The sequence below is a fragment of the Orbicella faveolata genome, unplaced genomic scaffold (assembly GCF_042242905.1).
Source record: "Orbicella faveolata isolate gen_17 unplaced genomic scaffold, um_ofav_v1 contig_27, whole genome shotgun sequence".
NCBI classification, from domain to species: Eukaryota; Metazoa; Cnidaria; class Anthozoa; order Scleractinia; family Merulinidae; genus Orbicella; species Orbicella faveolata.
Genome location: NW_028301555.1, coordinates 1,167,569 through 1,185,277, shown reverse-complemented (window position 1 = coordinate 1,185,277; position 17,709 = coordinate 1,167,569). Strand labels below are relative to the sequence as shown.

Sequence of the window (17,709 nt, the reverse complement as noted above, 5' to 3'; positions counted from 1 at the left end):
ACAGATCTAAAAAAGTAAAATTGTCTCTAAATTTTCGACCGCTTTCTGCGGTCTTCTTCAGCCCGGAACCAATGGAAATGTCAATTCCGCAATTAAACAGCATCCGGAAGCCGGCCACGATATACATCCTATTTACGCCAACATTTTTGAAACAGGTGTGAGCGGCAAGAACAAAAGACTGTTTCTGGAATCCTTGCACTCTTTCTTAGACAAAAACTCCGTAAATGAAAGAGCAGCCTTCCCAAGGGTTTACGCGTCACTGGTTGCCTCCCTAGGGGGCAACGAACAATAACGTCCCAGCTTATTAAAATTCTGTGAATCGCGCGAAATCATCATTCTCGGAAGAAGACCGCAGAAGGCGGTCGAAAATTTAGAGACAATTTTACTTTTTAGATCTGTTTTAAACGTTTGTTTTAAAGAACTATGAGCACAGGTAGCTCCAACAGTTTTAGATATCACATAAAATGATGATGAAAATTTTGTGCGGAAACTTTGAAAAAAGTTTTCTCGAAGCGGTTCGTGCAATTTCAGCTTTTTGAAAAACTCACTCGTGCAAATTAATTCCAAATTGAACGAGAAAAACCGTATGATTACCTCTACAAAATGTTTACCCTATTTCAGACAAAAACAGTTCAACGAGCGTATGAAAACCGGGTAAAACTTACATCTTGGTGATGAGGTCGAGTGGTTACGAGTCACTTATAAAGCACGATGCTCCTCTGTGATTAATTCCAAATTGAGCGAGAAAAACCGTATGATTACCTCTACAAAATGTTTACCCTATTTCAGACTAAAACAGTTCAAAACCATAGTCTTGTTTTGTAGGATAATGGCGTGATAAAAGAGTAGTCCAGCCCTGTTATATACTTTCTTCAGTCCGTCAGAAAACATGAGAAAAGTAATCGGAAAAAAAAGGCTACGGAAGGAACTGAATGTAAAACTACGTTATAACTTGAAGATACTAATTTAATTATGTATCAGACTAGATATTTACCCATTTTGTTTTTGTTTTGTTTTGTTTTGTTTTGTTTTGTTTTTTTCGTTTTCTGCATTTTGTACTTTATGGAATGAATTAACCAACCCTCTGATCTCCAACGCGCTGATTTTCTCTATGCCTGTCGTCACGCAACACCTCGGCATGGAAGATTAGTTTGCGTTACGACTCATGGGAGATGAGAAGATGCCGAAAAACATAGTTTTGGGATTGTTCTTTAATTTAGAAAGTAGACCGTTATGCTGACACTTTTTGTCCTTTTTCAGTAGTAATCCGTTGAGATAATACAAAGAGGGTTTAATATATGCAATATATTTTAGCTTTCGTTTAATATTGTCTCCCTCGTTACTAGTGAAGTATATTCATATTTTCAAAATAGCAAACATTTTTATTAGTTCACCAAAACTAGTTATACTATAAACTGCTATGAATTGCATCAATGCACATTCTTAAACAACATGAAGAGAGGGTCAAGTGACTTCAAACTATTCAATTCAAGGCGGAAAAAAAGCCTTCTCGCTTCTTTAAATTTCTAAAGAAATGCTTTTCGGTATTTTATATATTTTGCGGCGTGTTCATCCATGCATATAATAAGCGTCACTTTTCAGTTTAAAAAAGAGTGAAATACCTTTATTTGGGTTCTTTTAAAAGTTAAAAGTTTCACTTAAGAGCAGACCATTTGTAACGTTGCTAAATATTTACATTAGTGCTTATGACCGTTGATATATCTTGCCCGTAAATTCCCTCAGTCAGCCGTCGATGGGAAATATTTATTTACGTTTCAAGGTACATACCATATTTCCTAACAACACCTATCTGAATGATGTGACGATACTTTTTTGTCGCTTACTTCAGTCTTGTCAATATGCTCACGAGACTTCGAAATTAGCCAATGGGGTTGGAGGAAAGTGACGTACTGTTCCAAAAAAGGGTCGCACAAAATTAACATTTTTCCTCTACAAGTACAGCATCCCGCCTGCTCATTTGCATTTCGCAATTAGCTTGAGTCGAGTATTGTTCCTATCTAGGCACAGAATATTGCGACAAAATGGCATCTGGTGGAATGGTACTCATCAAATATCTGTTATTCTTCTTCAACTTTATTTTTTGGGTGAGTGGAATTTACCTTGCTCGTTTCATGACTGTGCTCTTGGATAACAAAAGTGTTGTACTTTACGCTACTTTGCATTGTGCATAAATTTTATCTTCGCTTCAGCTACTTGTGGTTTGTTCGTGGCTTTATATCGCGACAAACTGTTAATACACCGCGCTTTCGTTTTCTAAACACCATGTATCCCATTTGTGTGAGTGACAAATCGTAAATTCGAATTTTGTCGAGGGAAAGCATCGAAAGGCTGACCGACTTTCTGCTCCATCGCGCGCGCTTTGACCAAAGGCGTTCGACAGATAATTAAAATATCACTTGAGCGATGTGCTAGATTTTAATATTTCAGTGGGAGGAACGAGGGTTGGAAGCTACAGCTCTTAAATTAATCGCGAGACGTGTATAATTTGGTTTCGGAAATTAGCGAAAGAGACTTGGTATGAGAGATTGTTGGTTCCATTTCATGTCAATCAACGGAAATTTGGTGTGTAAATTTCAGTTCGGTTCAGTTCGAAGAGGACGTGTCATAAACTCATTTTCAGTTCCGTGGCTCTAATTGACTCTGTTAACGTCTTGCTTACAGAAAACGGAGAGAAATACGCAAATTATTAATGTATATAAACTTGTGGTGAAAACGTAAAATAGCGAGATATCACTCGATGGGGCGAAAATTGTTCGCAAGTTTACATTTGCGTTTGCCGTTTAAACGGCGAGATTTAAGAGAAACATGGATTGAAAGTGATGGATTTCAACATCTTCAGGCGAAAAACGAAGCTTTTGTATATTTGGGCTAAGACTGAAATTTATCCGAAGTAGTTAAACTTAGACAAGGGTAGGGATGATAACCATGACAGGAAAGATCCAGAGCTAGACAAATATTAATTCACTTGTTATCCTGTGTTCAAAAATATGCAGGCCCCGCCAGCTTCGTATCATGTTCATTTTAAATCCCGTATCTAATCTTTGTTGCTTGCTTTATAATACAATTTAATTATCAAATTCGAGATAAAACTAGGGGTTTGTAAGTTTAAATTTGTGATTCTTGTTTTTTAAGAATTACACCATGACCCCCGTGCTGTTCATGAAATAAATGTTGACTTTAAATTCATTTGAATGCCACAGGCAGTTTATACAGTTTACATAACATCCCGCCTCATATCTGTTTTTGAAATTCCAAGTTTCTTTCGTAGGATATTTCATCTATTTCATATTCGTGTTATAATGAAGGGGTAAGTCCATGCCCAACGATCACTTTGGTCTAAAATGTTTGATTAGAAACAAAGTGTAAATCAATAATAACAGTAGTTTGGAAGGTGACCTTTTTGGGAGCAAATTTTTAAGGTTGGTGTGACAGAGATAAGGGATGTAGTGAAGGCTTGGCCGCTGGTTACATGTATTTTCATCGGCCGAAAGAGGGCTTGAATCTGGCTGACATTTCACACGAAGAGTACTTGGGGTGAGTTTGGAGGTACAAATGTCAGAAAAGCTAGCTGAGCTTGTTAATGGGCTAAAATTGTAGCCCAATAAAAAGAGAGCGTGACTTCAGACTGAGAGAATCACCCTAGTTTATGAGCCTGTTAAGTGTTTTGTGGAGTTCCTGTTAAGCCTGGTTCTCATATGTCACAGCATATCTGAACATTTATCACTGAATCATAATCTATCCCAGGCGTTGACCGTTGGCTTGCCTGCGAGGTTAAAGCCGGTGGCGGGTGCAATGTACTCCAGTAAGACAATTTGATCCATATTTACAGGTAAAATGGTTGAAAATTGCACAATTCGATTTGCATTTCGGGCAAATTTGAGTATGATGGCGATCCATCGCAGATGCGCTGGGGACCTACTGGGACAGATCGCCGAATGTTGTCAGTCGCAACTGGCGACTACGTCGCAGGTAGGCCGGCGGGATATGAGAACCAGGCTTAAGGGTTTTTTTCAGGGTACAGTACATTATTTAATACTACGTAAAAAATTAATGAGATACAGGATGTTTGGGGAAAAAATTAATGGGATCTGGGATATTTAGATCAGATAAAATGGTACATTGAGTTGGGAAATCATTTATCTTTGTAATTCGGATTAATAGAATACAGGATATAATCTTAGGCTAAACATTAATGGGACATACAAACCCTCCCTTCCCTCCCCCCCCCCCCCCCCCGTCCTCCCTCTTTCTAACACCCCTGATGGATAATTAGTTTTGAATCCTGCGATGAATCTTGACCAAAAGTATGCAGTGTATTGTCGACTAGTAGCAAAGAACCCTACCAACTAGAGTATTGAAAAGCCATTAGAAAGTTTCTATTGTATAACTTATTATTTTTATAAACCTGCTAATTCGAGCCCCATTATTTTGAATTCCCTATTATTTCAAACTCAAAACCATTTCCCCTGAATTTGTCCTCCAATCATTTACTTTCAGCTATTTCAAACTCCCGTAATTTTGAGTCATTTTATGTGCATGTTTCCCCTGAGAGGCCGAAATAGCAGGGGTTCAATTGTAATGACAATTTTTTTCGGGCCTGATATAAGCAAGTTAAGCTTGTAGAATTGTAATAACAAAATAACGAGGGTGTGTTGTCATGTTTTCAATTTTTTTTGATGGTGTGAATATATGGAAAAGACAGGATATGTTTAAAGATAAAGAAGCAAACTGACTGTCACAATTTTAATAATTGAGGCTGACTGATGTGCATACCTATGTAAAATAATATGTCCAGCAGTGCTAATACATAGTTGGAAAGTACCTCAGTTGCTATAGTGTTCCTGACAGGAAATTGAGAGCAACAGAGAGCAGGCATGTCAGAGAATAACAATGAACACCAAGTCATCTGAACACCTTAGTACAAGGCAAATGACTTCTCTGAAATACCTAATTTAAATATGAACAGTATTTCAGAATTAACCTTGAAAAACAAAGTGACGTTTGAAACTTATAGGAAGCTTTAAAATGTCCCCTATACCATAGTTGCTTTTGAGAGCACACTGAGGCTTGACAAGAAAGAAATTAATTTCTTTGTTATTTTAACAAGAATGTAAGTGATTTGAGAGTATATTACAGCTGTCCAAGAAAAAGCATCTCTTATCAAACGGCTGTAATTGGGCTGTTGAGCTTCTCATGCCCCAAGCAGTCATGTGTTTTTGTGGATAATGTATAAATTTATACCATGCCATACTGTAGGTAACTTGTAGCCCCTATCCATGCACCCTTTATTTAGGGGCTTACATTGTTAAAAGAGATTTTACACTGGTGAGAATTGCTAGGGGCATGTATACTGTCCAAAGTACTAAAGTATTAAAAATGTATGCAAATATTTAAAACGAAATTTATACTGCATAGTTTATAACTTCAAAGTACACTTGTTAAAGAACTTTGTGTGTATATTCTTGCGATTGAAGGGATTTCAAAAGTAGCAGGTTTCTGGTGATCTGAACCAGCCACTCTCTTGACCAATTGTCTGATCAATGCTTTTTAAAACAATGGTAAAGTCAACTGGCTCCTCCAACATTAAACAGCTAGCAATATGTATTACATCAAACCTGAAACACCATGTTTGACCTCATTTCCAAACACTGAGAAGAGAGTTGAAAATACGACGCACAGCGTGGTATTTTTGACGAACTTGGAGGTGTTTGGAAATGTGGTCAAACACCGCCCGAGTGTTTTCTATATCTTCCCAATCGAAACTAAAACTAAAGAGAAAACGGAGAAAAAAAATCTTTAAGATCTAATATGCTAATTAAGATCAGATATCCACACACTGTCACGGTCATGATTTCCTTTGTTTAAGCAATTGGTACATTATTAATGAGTTTGAGAAGTGGACAGAATGTTTTGTAGTATTGATGGCACAGTATAAATTCTTAGAACCTCCCAAAGCATCATATTCTCAGAAATTTGCTTTATTGAGCACTATAACCAGAAGTTAATCTATAGAATTTTGCTTGCCACAATGAGAAAGGCATTCTTAAGTGATGTGCATATTGTGTATTATAAGTCAAGAATATCTCGCTGGCAATTTTTGTTTCGTTTTCAAGTTTTTACTCAAGTTCAAAATTACTTTCAGCCAGGATAGCTGGGTGCTAATTTATAAATTTAAAGGTGAGCTTTTTATCTTGAAAACAACACTACCAGTATTTATCTCAAGAGTAGCTGGCACACTAAAGACTACTAGATGGTGATTTTTGCCAGTTGCTGGTACTTACACCAGTATTTATAGAGAACACTGCAATAAAGCCACCTTCTTCAAAACCGTATGACTGCCCTTGTATTTACGCGGTGCAATTGATTATTTCTTCCAAGATTTACATATTCTCAAAATGCAATTAAAGGTAGAAAAAATATTGAGTCATGCCCAGCAATTTTTTAGTTATCTACTTTTATTTTTGCTCATTTACATGAAAATAGCATTATCTGAAAAAGCCCATACTTTTTTCATTATTATTATAATTCGTGTGGAGGCACGGTGGCCTCACAGTTAGTGTACTCGTCTCCAGATCGAGCAGTGTGGGTTTTGAAACCTGGCCAGGGACATTGTGTTGTGCTCTTGGGCGAGACACTCTTTACTGTCACAGTGGTTCTCTCCACCCAGGTGTATAAACGGGTACCAGCAAATTCAATGCTGAGGGTACTGTGATGGACTAACATCCCTTCCGGGGGGAGGCGGGGGAGTAGAAATACTCCAAGTCACTTCATGCTACAGAAACCAGGATAAGCTCTGGCCTGATGTGTCACTTGGCTTGTATGCAGACTGTACATTTATTTTGTGCCAAATGAAACCATGGCATGAGGAGTTCTACTTTACCATTCTGCCTTACTTTACTATAACTATAAATATTTAACAAAAATACTGTGTCTTCCAGGTCTCTGGCATTTGTTTGATTGGCATTGGTGCATGGGTAAAGTCAAAGTATGGTAACTTCATTCATTTAAGCGACAACAGTCTAACAACAGGTCCAGTGTTTCTCATCATCATCGGTGTCATTGTGGCATTAGTGGGCTTTTTGGGATGCTGTGGTGCTTACAAGGAGAACTACTGCATGGTCACGACGGTGAGAAAATAAATAAATGAATAAATAAATTGTTAAATAATTAATCAATGGATGATACTGGCCATGTCCAGGGTAGGGCCAAGGTAAACAGCCCTGAAACCTATAAACATTTTCCAAATGAATGTTTATCCCAGTTAGCAGAGGGCAGACTAATGGGCTAGTTTACATGTACAAGATAGTGTAGTCATTGTGTTTAAATTAAACTGAGATGTACTAATAAAGTTACTACATGTAGGTCGGTTAGTTTCAGTAAGAGCAATGTTGCTATTTTGATATTTGAGTTTTTGGTGTCAAGAACGTTCAGTGCTCTTGAACAATCTAGCCGCATGCACTGCACTATCTAAATAATACCTAAATTATTAGTAAACACTTTGAGATTTACCTATTTTTGGCAAATAATTATCCAGGTTTAGAAATTTAAGTGCAAAGAGGGATATATCTCGAGTGGCATAATTTGTTGACTTTTGTTACATATCAAACTATAGTAATATGAATTGTGTATTATGGTCCAGTTAAAGATGAATTAAGGCATTTTTTTTGCCAGAAATACATTTCTTCATTGTTCTCATCTTAAAAGCAAGTTGCATGTATTTACTACATTCTGAAATGTAACTTAGACATTTTTTTTTAGTTAGTGGTTAATAAAATGGAAGTTTTTAACTTTTACATGTGTTCCTTCCAGTTTGCTGTGTTGCTGGCAATAATCTTCATCTTGGAGATCGCAGCTGGAGCTTTGGCTTATGCTTACAGAGGAAAAGTAAGTAAGGCAATTATTATGCCTGCCAACTCTGTACAAGTCCCAGGTGTGAGAATTTTAGCCTTGGAATGCCAGGACGTTCCAAAATGGGAATAGACCATTTTGCAGTTGTCTGCTTAGTGACCTGGCCTTTGAATGGCAGCAAGGCTGGAGGTGACCATGTTTTGATACGGACCTCGCTGCTTTTGTTGCGTAAATCACGTTGTTCTAGTGCTAACTAGGTGCATTAGCATGACAAAAGCAGAGAGGTCTGTATCAAAGCAAGATCACCTGCAGCTTGGCTGCCATTCAAAGGCCAAGTCACCAAGCAAAAAAACTGTAAAATGGTCTGTTTTGAAAAGTGATATTAATTTTGTGGCAACCATGCTTTTCAAGCACAAAGGATTCTTAGGCTCAAATTTAAAATTCATGATTGTGTGGTCTCTGTTTCAAATCTATTTTTGACAGATCAGTCTTAATTGTCAGTAATGTTATTATTACGTAGACAACTGAAAGGATTCTAGGTGAAACACTAATAAGGCCAAACTGTCCTGGTAATCAGTTTTATATGTAAAAAAACTGATGGTTTGTCTGTCAAATGCATGGCATAGCAAGTCATTCAGGCTCACCACAGGTCAGGAAATGGTCAGGGAAAAAAATCATTAAGGTCAGGGAAAAGTCAGGGAATTTAATTTTTTAGCTAGGAAAAATTGAGATTTTGAAGAAAAGTCAGGGAAATTGAAATAATAATTAACACGGCTGATTTACTACCATTGAAGGCTGGAAGAAACATTTGGGGTCACCGTGATCTCAAAGATATTTTTCATGAATATTTGTTGAAAACATATTAGTCTTGATGAATGAGTCGGTAGGACGGCTGTAAGTTGAGGCCAAAAGCCGCTACTGGATCTGACATTTTGTATTTATTTGGTCAAGAAAATCTTATTTTTATCAGGGAAAAGTCAGGAAATTTTGAAAAGTGATGCCTGTGGCTACCAGGGTATTTGTTAATATGTTTTCTAAATGTTTTCATAATTTTTGCCTTTAAAATAGCTGGAGGATTATGCTAGAGAGGGACTGACTAAAGGTGTTGAAAAGTATGACTCAGAGAAGATTTACAAGGATACAATGGACAAAGTACAAGATCAGGTGAACGTTTTAACCTTTCAAAATGAAAAGTAACACAGAAACGTTTCATTTGAATTGTCACATGTACAAGAAAAATTATCGGTTTTGTTCAATTGGCACTCCTAGACAAGTGACAGATTTCAAATGGTCAGTAGGTATAGGGTTACAAACAGTACTGTTAAAATCAGATCACACACAGTTGCCATCTGCAGATGTCAAAGTGTGAACCACTTTGTACAGCATAATGAACAGTACCACATGAAGGTACTGTTCCACAGCTTACATTAACCCAGGGTTAGGGTTCTCTAGGGGAGGTGCGGTGGCCTCATCATGGTTAGTGTGCTTGACTTAGGAGCGGTTTGATTGTGTGCACGAGTTCATGATCAAGTTCAACATGCATTTTAAGACTGTCTCCAACTGATGCTGGCTCACCTCTCAATTTCGTCCAGAGGTCTGGATTTCTTGGTACTTAAACCAAAAGGATCACAGCCTCTGGGAGATAGGGGGTGCAGGACTAAAGAAAGGTCTCAAAACTGTTCTGCACTTCATGATTGCCATTTAAGTATGTACAAATTGCAAGTCCAGTTTTCTAACACCTTAAATTAAATAAGCACCATCGAAAACCTTTTAAGTGCCTCTCTGCCAGCATCAGGCCCAACCTTAACAAGTCCATAAAGCTTGGTTTCGTTTTCAGATGGATCCACAACCAAATGTTTCCTCCAGAAATGCACAGCTCTAAGTATTAAACTTAATTAGCAATGTCACTTGGTCAGTTGAATGCAGCGGCTTGCAAAGTTTTCTTCTGTTACCTAATATTTTAACTGTGAAGTTTGTTGTGTGCTTTTCTCTGCCATTTTAAATTGTTATACTTTCATTATCTTGTTCCAGTTAAGAATTGCATCATTGTTTGTTTTGGTATTCACATGTCAGAATTCAAGCAAAACAAAAGACATCTGTATGATTTTTAACATGTTTCAAATCTGTAATCAAAATCTTCACAACAAAGAGCTATATAACCAAAGTCATTTTGGTGCAGAGAAACTTTGTCAATGTGACCATGCTGTAAATTTCCAACACTGGGAAGTGATTTTGATTGACAAATTCAGCTAACACACACGTGACATTGAATTGGGTGGTTACATTGCGTGAAAACGAGGCTCCCTGAACATTTTCTTTATTATCGCAGCCACTTATATTTGTTGTGTTAATCATGTGCGTTGCTGTAGTTGGTTATTCAATAAAGAATAGAAATGGTCAAAATCCTCGAGGAATTTTTGAAAATTAGGCTCAATGAACATGGTCTTTGTGGCTTGAGCAAGGCGGTGAAAAGAATACTAGAGAGAAAAACTATAAGTTCTTTCGGGAAGGGTATATTTAGGATGTTTACACGTGTCAGCAGTTGGAGGATTTCCATGTCAAGACACGTTGCTAAAGATCTCTAAGAAAACTCGAAGGGCCTCATTTTAGCCGTAATCTTCAGTGAGAGCGATGGCAGGGCAGAAGCACGCTCTTCGTGTAAGGGAGGAAGCAGTGGACATTGCAATCATGTATTTGCATTGTTGTTTCAGTTGAATGATTATTCATGTTTTAAAATCAAAGACATCCCGGGTGATACAGTCTTTACAAGACTATCCCAGTCTTAGTATATTTTGAGAGCAGTTTCTCTGTGTCAATGACACTTGATTTTCTTGTTGGAGTACATGTATCCCACTAAATCTGCATTTTTCTATCTAGATTAGGCAACAGAAATTGTAAAATATTTATGAATTCCCCATGACTGTTAAATCCAGTGAAAAGTGTATTGAATTTGCTTTCTTTCTTTGAGCTGTACATTCGGAAAGAAGGTAGGATACAGAAAAATTATGAAACCAGGGAATTCTAAAGATGGTCATCTAATTAACTAAAGATTTCATCCTCAAGATGTTTGTGCCTTTTGAGAAATAATTTCTTCGTGACACATTCTCCTTCAGATGCTGCTGAATCCATTGCTTCATTTTCTTTTCTGCTTTGATTCATCTTTTTTGAAACTTACCTCTTCACTGTTTGGACCTTTTCCTGCTTATCTTTATCCCACAAAGAAAACTAGTGAGACAATCTCAGATAGTGCAGAGCGCAATTGATAGCTCTGGTACCGTAGTCCCATAAATACTCACCCCTGCTCGGTTCACTTCCGGTTTGTGTCTACCTTGGTAGTCTGCTACGGCTTTTCCCCTTTGCAGTGTGTATGTTTCAAGGTTGTATTTTCATTCAAGGTCCAAAAATTACGCACAAATTAATTACTACTGGTGTTTTACGTTGATTTTCGTTCATTTTAAATTCAATAATACGCTGAAGCAGCAAACGTGACAATTTAGCTCTTCACACCAACTTTGTAACTTGACACTTTTGTTTTCCTCGCAAAGGCATGTAATATGAAACCCTTGTTTTCTCCAAAACATACGGAAGATGTCCTTGTTTTTCGGAGATAAATGAAAGAAAGTTAAATATCTGATGTAGTGATGAAGAAACGGAACAGAAACGATGTTTTACTAAAAATGCAAATTTTTACCGATGAACAAGAACTAATTTAATTATCAGATAGTCACGAAATACCATTTTCTTTTTCTGTTGCCACCTTTGTTGTTAACAATAAAACAATTCAAAATTAACACACAACGATATTGATGGCTGAGAAGCGTTTCAACGAAAAGTATTGAAGATAAACAGCGCTACCTGGCCGATATGAATGATTTCCTCAAAGGCTGATTAAATTAATTTGCGCTTTCATTAGGTGCCACGGTGTCTGCAGCAATATTTGAGCATTTTCCTGGTTTCTTTTGTTACAAATTTACAATTTGCGGAGTATTAAAGCCACTAACTTGGGAACTTTTTGGTCTCTCTTACAGACACAATTAAGGCAAGAAATAAACAAGCCGCTAAGGAGAAGCAATACATTTGAACCCTGACAAGCACACTATTGTAGATTGAAAACAGCAGATGATATTTGTTGAACGGACCTGTGTGTAATTCTTAAAGCTACGCAGCCACAGTAACGTTTCACTTTTGCAATAAAAAGGGACAATTGGCGCTACCTGAAAAACAACTGCCGTCCTTGGTCACATGACATGATATATAAAATACCGCGCGGAAAGATAGTGTACAACATTAACGACGCTAGAACGCATGCGTCTTACATGTTGAGCTCTACCATAAGGAAAACCGCTCAACATTTGTGCGCGATTCCTATGCAATGTGTCCTTCACCTAATATAGAAGCCACGAACGCTAACTAATCTACGCATGCGTTTAGGGCAAATTGGTTTTGTTCTAAGGAGAATGGTACCACAAGGAGAGCAAGGGGTTACCTGAAACAAATATATAGCTTTGCGATGTTCAAAGCCAAGTGACGGCGAGGAAATGTGTTTTACGTAGAGTACACATGTACCTTTCCCACCCTACCCCCACTACTTCCTTGCCTCTAGACTGATTAATTAATTGAAATTAATTAATTAAACAAACATCAAAGTTTACACCTCAGCGCCATAGGGCCATAGCGCCATAGCGCCATAGTGCCTTAGTTCCTTAGCGGCAGGCAGCTCCCATAACCATCCCAATAGTGCACTCTGCACTAAAAAGGAACTGCATCAGCCTTCAATCAATTTTTACTAGTGTAAGGATTAATAAAATCTTCTGATGTAAAGTGTATGCTGCAGTACTGACATTGAAATATTGTGGATTTCTTTTCATTTTCACGATCCAAACAGAGAGGAGACTTTTAAAATTTAACAGAAACCCATGAAACGACAGATCTTTTCGGTTAGCGGAGCTGTTCTGACAGTCTCCGGTGCAACAAAACTGCGGAGTTGTGGCTTATTTTTCTCTAAATGACAATACAAATGTACTTGTTTTGGTTGTTGTTGTACCCAATTCAAGTCACGTGACACTCGCGAGTGAGTTAGCCAAATTTGTCTATTGTTTACTTTTTTGGGAGACACATGTCATGCTCAAAGTGCTTTTCTTCCCCCCACCCCAACTATTCGAGTGTCCTGAAGATTCATGACCAAGTTCTTTTAGAATCCTGTGGAAGATTCTAGATACTCACAAACATCCATAATGATCCTTAAGGTTACAGTATACCTTCAGATCGGCAATTTTCTTCAAATTTGGATTTTTGGTTCAAACTAATGGTCGAAGAGTAATCTCTAATTTCTGAAAACAAAATTGAAAAAAACCTAATATTGGCGGAGAAATGGATGTTTTACGTTATGGCCGGAAGTAAAAGTTCCCTCTTGATTGACAGCCCTATAACGTGTATGCAATCAACCGAGACTACTTTCGCGGGAATATTACCGATATAGATACCACGAATTGGCTGGCTACTCAGTTAATCAGCGTTGTTAATCCAAGCATTTTTCGTGTTAGATGTAATTCTATTAGTTACAAGTAAACATGGACCACGGAAAAGTCCGTTTACCAGTTCGAAAGAGCGAAGAATGAATAAAAATACATCAATGAGTGAAGCAGCGAAAGTTGGCCTCACGGATGAAGCTACGGACGTATCAAGCGGGCAAAAAGATCGAGTCAGGAGAAGAGAAAGGTTGTGTAAAATTTGGGAACTTGACAGCGATAACAGCGATGTTTACAGTGACACTTTTGTTGAGTTCGATACCGATGAATCGTCCAACTCATTGAGATCCATTGTAATATTATCCATGCACATTTGCTCTGCCGCGCTTTCTTTTGTTTGTTCTCGTTGCCCAGCTACTCTAACGTTCGTATCCTTTTTCGTCTTCCCCATTTTGCCAAACCAGCTTCAAGAAAAACCCAGCTGCACAGAAATTATCTCTCCGCCTTGAGCGCATTGCGAAACGTAAGGTTTTTTTTGCAGATTCGCGCATAAATTTCACCGCGAGTTAATGGTAGTAAATTTTCCAAGCGCTGATTGGCTCAGTGATCTGAGAACCCAGTTGAAGGCGTTTGTGGGCGGAGTTTGTTTGCGAAGTAAGATATTTTTCTTAGCGCTGTTTTCTGGGATAAATTTTTTCACTTGAAGCAGACACTTTAAAGAGTTACAACTCAAACGGAATTTGTTTGTTTGCCCTCAAATTTGGACAGTAGCTAGGTTAACATATAAAAAACAAAAACGTGTCTGCGAATTGTTTATTTCGAAATATTTTTTCTCCGAGAGCGATTTTTGTACGATCACTTCACATTTTTTTAATCCTATTTCGAAAATGTTCTGTAACTTTTTACTACAATTGAATATGGAAAAACGCAGACACGCTTTTTTAGTGCTTTTTGTCCTGAAACCGAGGAAAAAAATAAATTGGCGAAAAACAAAATTCGCTTTGACTTGTAGCTTCCAAAAGGTGATTAGGACGCTTGCATTTGGTGACCGTGAAAAAATTGGCAATTCATTTTATTTCAAAATTTTTGGTATGGTTTGATAGCCAGCTCTATAAGCTTTAATTTGATATAGGGGCTTAGGTATCTACAGCTTAAACCGAACACGCTACATCGCTTGGACGCGAGACACCCCTGAAGGTATACGGTAACCTGTTTTAACAAGGGCTAAGCTTAAGTTGTAGCAAGGCTGTGCTCCAGAAATGCCCGGGTTCCACAGGTGACTAACTTTTGCCTGTCATCTAAGTTTAAGTGCTGGGCACCCAGGATTTCATGGTTAGGAACCTTTGGGTACCCTCTGGTTTCTTTGACCACAACCTTGTGTAGGTCTAATGCAGTTTGATTTTTTTGCAGTTTGACTGTTGTGGGGTTGATGATGATGGATACAAAATGTACTGGCAAAATTCTAATGCAACTGCTGATGAAGATTTCCCTGATTCATGTTGTGTGAAACAAACGCAAGGAAATCTCACCTGCCCGAGAACTATTGGAGAGGCGAAGAAGGCTAATCCTGTAGTGTTTAAGAAAACGGTGAGAAAATATAGCTAGCGAAATTGATTGGATGTGGATGCTGTTTTTAACTATTTATATATTATTTCACTTAGTCTTCTAGCTCATTTGAAATACATGTACATTTGTGAATCAACAGAATTAGTGGAAAATCTCATTGGCGTTGAAGCCATGGGGTATATTTGATTTAATGTGGTGGAGGTGTGGTAGTCTCATGGTTAGTACGCTTGTTTCCGGATCAAGCAGTCCGGATTCGAGCCCTGGCTGGTGACATCATGTTGTGTTCAGATTGGGCAAGACACTTTACTCTCACCGTGCCTCTCTCCACCCCAGATGTATAAATAAGTACCGGTGAATTTAATGCTGGGTGGGTAACCCTGCAATGGACTAGCATCCCATCCAGGGAGAGTAGAAAGACTCCTAGTAGCTTCATACTACTGAAATTGGTGATAAAGCACCAGCCTGATTGGCCACTTGGTTCGTATGCAGACTGTACCTTTATTTGTGCCAAATGAAACCATGGCATGAGGATTTCTACTTTCTCTTAACCGTGTAGGCCACTCGCATACATGTAAAGTCAAAATGGCATCTTGATGGATAACTTGATGCTCATTTTTGGCTTTTTTTCTAGGGTTGTCTCAAAGGATTTGAAGAATACCTCAAGGAACACCTCATTATTGTTGGTGGAGTAGGTGTCGGCATTGCTTTTATCCAGGTTTGTTACTTATATCTTCAAAGATTTTCCTTTTTGGGTGAAGTTTTGCTAGAACTTCATTTTGTGGTTTGTAGAGGCATTATTTTGGAGTGCAAAATTTAGCTGAGTTCACATGTTTGTTGAATTGAAGAATGACATTATCCTTTTCAGGGCTGGCTTTTCTCATTTGTACAGTGTAATCCAACATGGATGCAGGGCAGTTTTGGGCAGAATAGAAGCTGCAAAATGTCTCAAAATCGCCGCTCAAACATGTTGGACTATATTGTAATACTAATGAGAAAAGTTTGCCGTGAAAAGGACTATATTCATTTCATTTTCACAATTTTATCAAGTTAAAGATCTTAAATAAAAATAGGCAATTATTTCTGTGTTACCTTGTGCCTCTGTTTCAAAACGAATCCAAGGGCAAAGCCAAATTAAAATGAGTTTGACTTGCATGCATGAAAATGATAGTGTGCATGAAAATGAACCTGTAATCACAGTTCATTTTCATATGAATGGTTTAACACAAAGACTCATTTCGACACGGTGACAAAAGGAAATTGGGAAATGGCCTGTTACAAAACAGAAGGTACAAATCACACACAAGTGTATTTAAAGATTTGCAAGGCTTCCACAGAGTTTTATTAGTTTTTCTCAGTGTTATCTACTCTTTCTTCTTTTCAGTTGATTGGTATTGTGTTTGCCTGCTGCCTGATGCGATCCATCAAAAAGGAGTATGAAGTGATGTAATGACATGCTGGCTGGCCAATCAGCAGTGAAAACAGCAAATAATTTAAAACAGTTTTCAGTGTACTTTAACCTTGTAGTAGTTGGTGAAGTTAGGCTAATGCTGAGTTGCATGAATATTAATGCTGAGTTAGTGAAACTTTTGATAATACAGAAACTCTGAAATTTAGAAATTTAGAAGAATGGCTGTTTTTTCTGCTCCTGTTAACTTTTTTAGTGGACATCTCAGGAGCAAAAGACATGCAATTGGTGGTTTCAATTCATTTGTCTTTTTTAACTTTTTGTTTTTTCAGGGTCTGTTAGTCATCACTTATTGACGGCAGCATATAGAGTTGTTACTAAGTTAGGCTTTTTACTTCAGAGTCTGTGTGTTATGGAAGGTCCCAGTAATTCAAAGTTATAGCTTTGGTGGTATAACTTGCATCCGTGTATGCAGTACATTGTAGCATTCTCTTTAGCAATGAGTAGGGAGATAATGGTCATTATATAACGATTAAAATGATTTTCAGTTTCCTTTTGGAAGTCTTAGTGTTTCCGCATCTTCATCTCATCTCATCATCATCATCAACCTTATCAACATCATCATCATCATCATCATCATCGTCGTCGTCGTCATCTCCAATTCAGCAGTTTCGAAGAACAATTTTTCTTTCAGTAGATCTGTAAACCTGTGCTTTTCCTTGAACTGTATGTGAGATGTAGCAACCTTGTATCTTCTTTTAACGAATTTTGTCAAGTGTCTGGGTCGACAATGTCATAATTTAATTACACCTGCTGTCTAATTCAATAGTGTGATTTCCAGAGCACTAAATGGGTGCATTGTTATTTTGATATCTTATTTAATTGGTTCTTATGTCACGTCATCACCAGACTAAGGCTCCATTGTTTAGTTTTGGGCTTTTCTCTGTCACGCAAGGTTCGTTTTCTCCGGAAAGCGTGGGGCGCAACGCACCTCCCAGAAGGCTCAACAGGCTTGACTGATAAAACATTAGAACAAACAACAGAGAATATAAACCTAGCCCTTAAAATAACAGAGGTTTGTGAAGCAGGGAGTGAATGAAAAATTTAGGAGGTTCTGAAGAAGTGCGTGACTTTTGAAAGCGTGGTGTTACGTGACAGAGATAGGTCCAGGGACTCCCCAGACGACCCAAATAACGCTGCTTGGTTCTAAACACGCTATAGCTTTGACTCTTGAGGGTATAAACGGGATTGTTTTTGTTTGTGTGGTAACAAGCCCAAACGAAAGACTCCTTTTGACAGTTTAATAATCAGGTCGTCACGTAACGCTGATCTCCAACTGTCACGCAACAATAGTGACTTGAAAGAATATTAATCAAGAAGAAACTGAATCAGTGGTAGTTG

At 37.9% G+C, this 17,709-nt stretch overlaps 1 protein-coding gene across 1 annotated transcript; it reads left to right on the top strand.

Annotated features, from left to right (window-relative positions):
• The first annotated feature begins 1,954 nt into the window (after positions 1–1,954).
• Positions 1,955–16,860, top strand: LOC110045913 (CD63 antigen-like). The gene is made up of 7 exons (XM_089296758.1): positions 1,955–2,105; positions 6,960–7,148; positions 7,831–7,905; positions 8,938–9,033; positions 14,748–14,924; positions 15,535–15,618; positions 16,285–16,860. Exons 1-7 carry the CDS (start codon positions 2,043–2,045, stop codon positions 16,348–16,350), a joined length of 750 nt encoding a protein of 249 aa, XP_089152884.1. The 5' UTR covers positions 1,955–2,042; the 3' UTR covers positions 16,351–16,860.
• Positions 16,861–17,709: the final 849 nt, after the last annotated feature.